This window comes from Galeopterus variegatus, unplaced genomic scaffold, assembly GCF_000696425.1.
Source record: "Galeopterus variegatus unplaced genomic scaffold, G_variegatus-3.0.2 Scaffold269, whole genome shotgun sequence".
Lineage (NCBI taxonomy): Eukaryota > Metazoa > Chordata > Mammalia > Dermoptera > Cynocephalidae > Galeopterus > Galeopterus variegatus.
Genome location: NW_007726380.1, coordinates 597,637 through 598,980, shown reverse-complemented (window position 1 = coordinate 598,980; position 1,344 = coordinate 597,637). Strand labels below are relative to the sequence as shown.

The 1,344-nt window shown below is 44.9% G+C and overlaps 1 protein-coding gene across 1 annotated transcript in view; it reads left to right on the top strand.

The window, feature by feature from the left end:
- LOC103585765 (inactive tyrosine-protein kinase 7) overlaps positions 1-1,344 on the top strand; it is a 69,468-nt gene that overhangs the window by 65,103 nt on the left and 3,021 nt on the right. Inside the window, exon 18 of the mRNA XM_008566826.1 lies at positions 637-788. Within this exon, the coding sequence (XP_008565048.1) occupies positions 637-788 (152 nt within the window). The remainder of the gene's footprint in view (positions 1-636; positions 789-1,344) is intronic.

Sequence of the window (1,344 nt, the reverse complement as noted above, 5' to 3'; positions counted from 1 at the left end):
CACAAAAGTCAGGGTAACGGTTACCTCTTGAGGTAAGGGAGAATGTGTGATTGAGAAGGAAGCCTTGGAGGTTTCTGAGGTGCTAGCATTGTTGGTTTTTTATTTTGTTTTTGTTTTTCCCAATTTGAAAAATACAAGTCAAAAGTTTCCCTACTTCTCTACTTTCTAGCCTCCATTCCCTTCCTTGGAGGCAGGCAGTCATCCATGTCTGTGTACATTCACATACTCACACTTTTTTACACAACTAGTAGAAAATACATACTTTTGAAATAAAAAACAAAACAAAAACAACCCATAAAGATGTAAGCTGTGATTACTGCCCAGTTATTTCTCACTTGGCAAGTCGTTGCTGTGTTTGGCTGCCAGCCCATTTGCCTCTCACTTAATCTAGTACTTACCAAGTGTCAGGGTAGTGACAAACACATGATTTCATTTAGTTCAGAGTTCTAGCAACCCAGTAAAGCAGGTACTGCTATTATCCCCATTTTACAGAGAAGAAAGCTGAGGCTGTTGTGTGCTTCTGGGCTTCCAAAGCAGCATACTAGCAGCAGTGGCACCCCACCAAGGGTTGTGTCGAAGGTGATCACCTTGACTGCTAGTCCTGGGCTGCTCTGATCGGCCCCTTTCTCTCTGCAGGTGGCCCTGTGCACCCAGGTAGCCCTGGGCATGGAGCATCTGTCCAACAACCGCTTTGTGCACAAGGACTTGGCCACTCGCAACTGCCTGATCAGTGCCCAGAGACAGGTGAAGGTGTCAGCCCTGGGCCTCAGCAAGGATGTGTACAACAGGTAGAGGGCATGGGTGGGGTGAGGGGCAGAGGGCAAATACAGTTTGTAGGGTGTAGGAAAGGGCTTGTGCCTGCTTAGTTCAAAGCTGGAGAGCTCTGGGGACAGAGCCTTTCCATTCTTTTCCAAAGGTGCAGCAGACTTTCCAGCTGGTGGTCCAAAGTCCCGGATGGTTATAAAAATTTCTCTAGTGATAAAAAATTATAAACCTTCTTTATAGGTAGGCAAACTTTATAACAGTTTATATATAAATTAACTGCTCATATGGCTCCCTCTGTAACTTCCTGAATTCAGTAATTATTATTTTGAAGCCTAAGACTTGAAGCTCAGCACCCATGGGCAGAGAGTGCTCTGGAGTGCCACACGTGCTACATAGTGCCTCGTGGGAACTTCCCCGTGAGTCACCCTACTTCCAGATCACCCAGTTCATTTCACTATTGCTTTAGTCATGACTGGTTTATCACTAATAAAGCTCTTTCCATTTAATGAGTTCTTGTTCTTCACATTTTTTTTTTTTTGTCTTTTGTCTTTTTCCGTGTCCGGCAACGGATCGCAACCC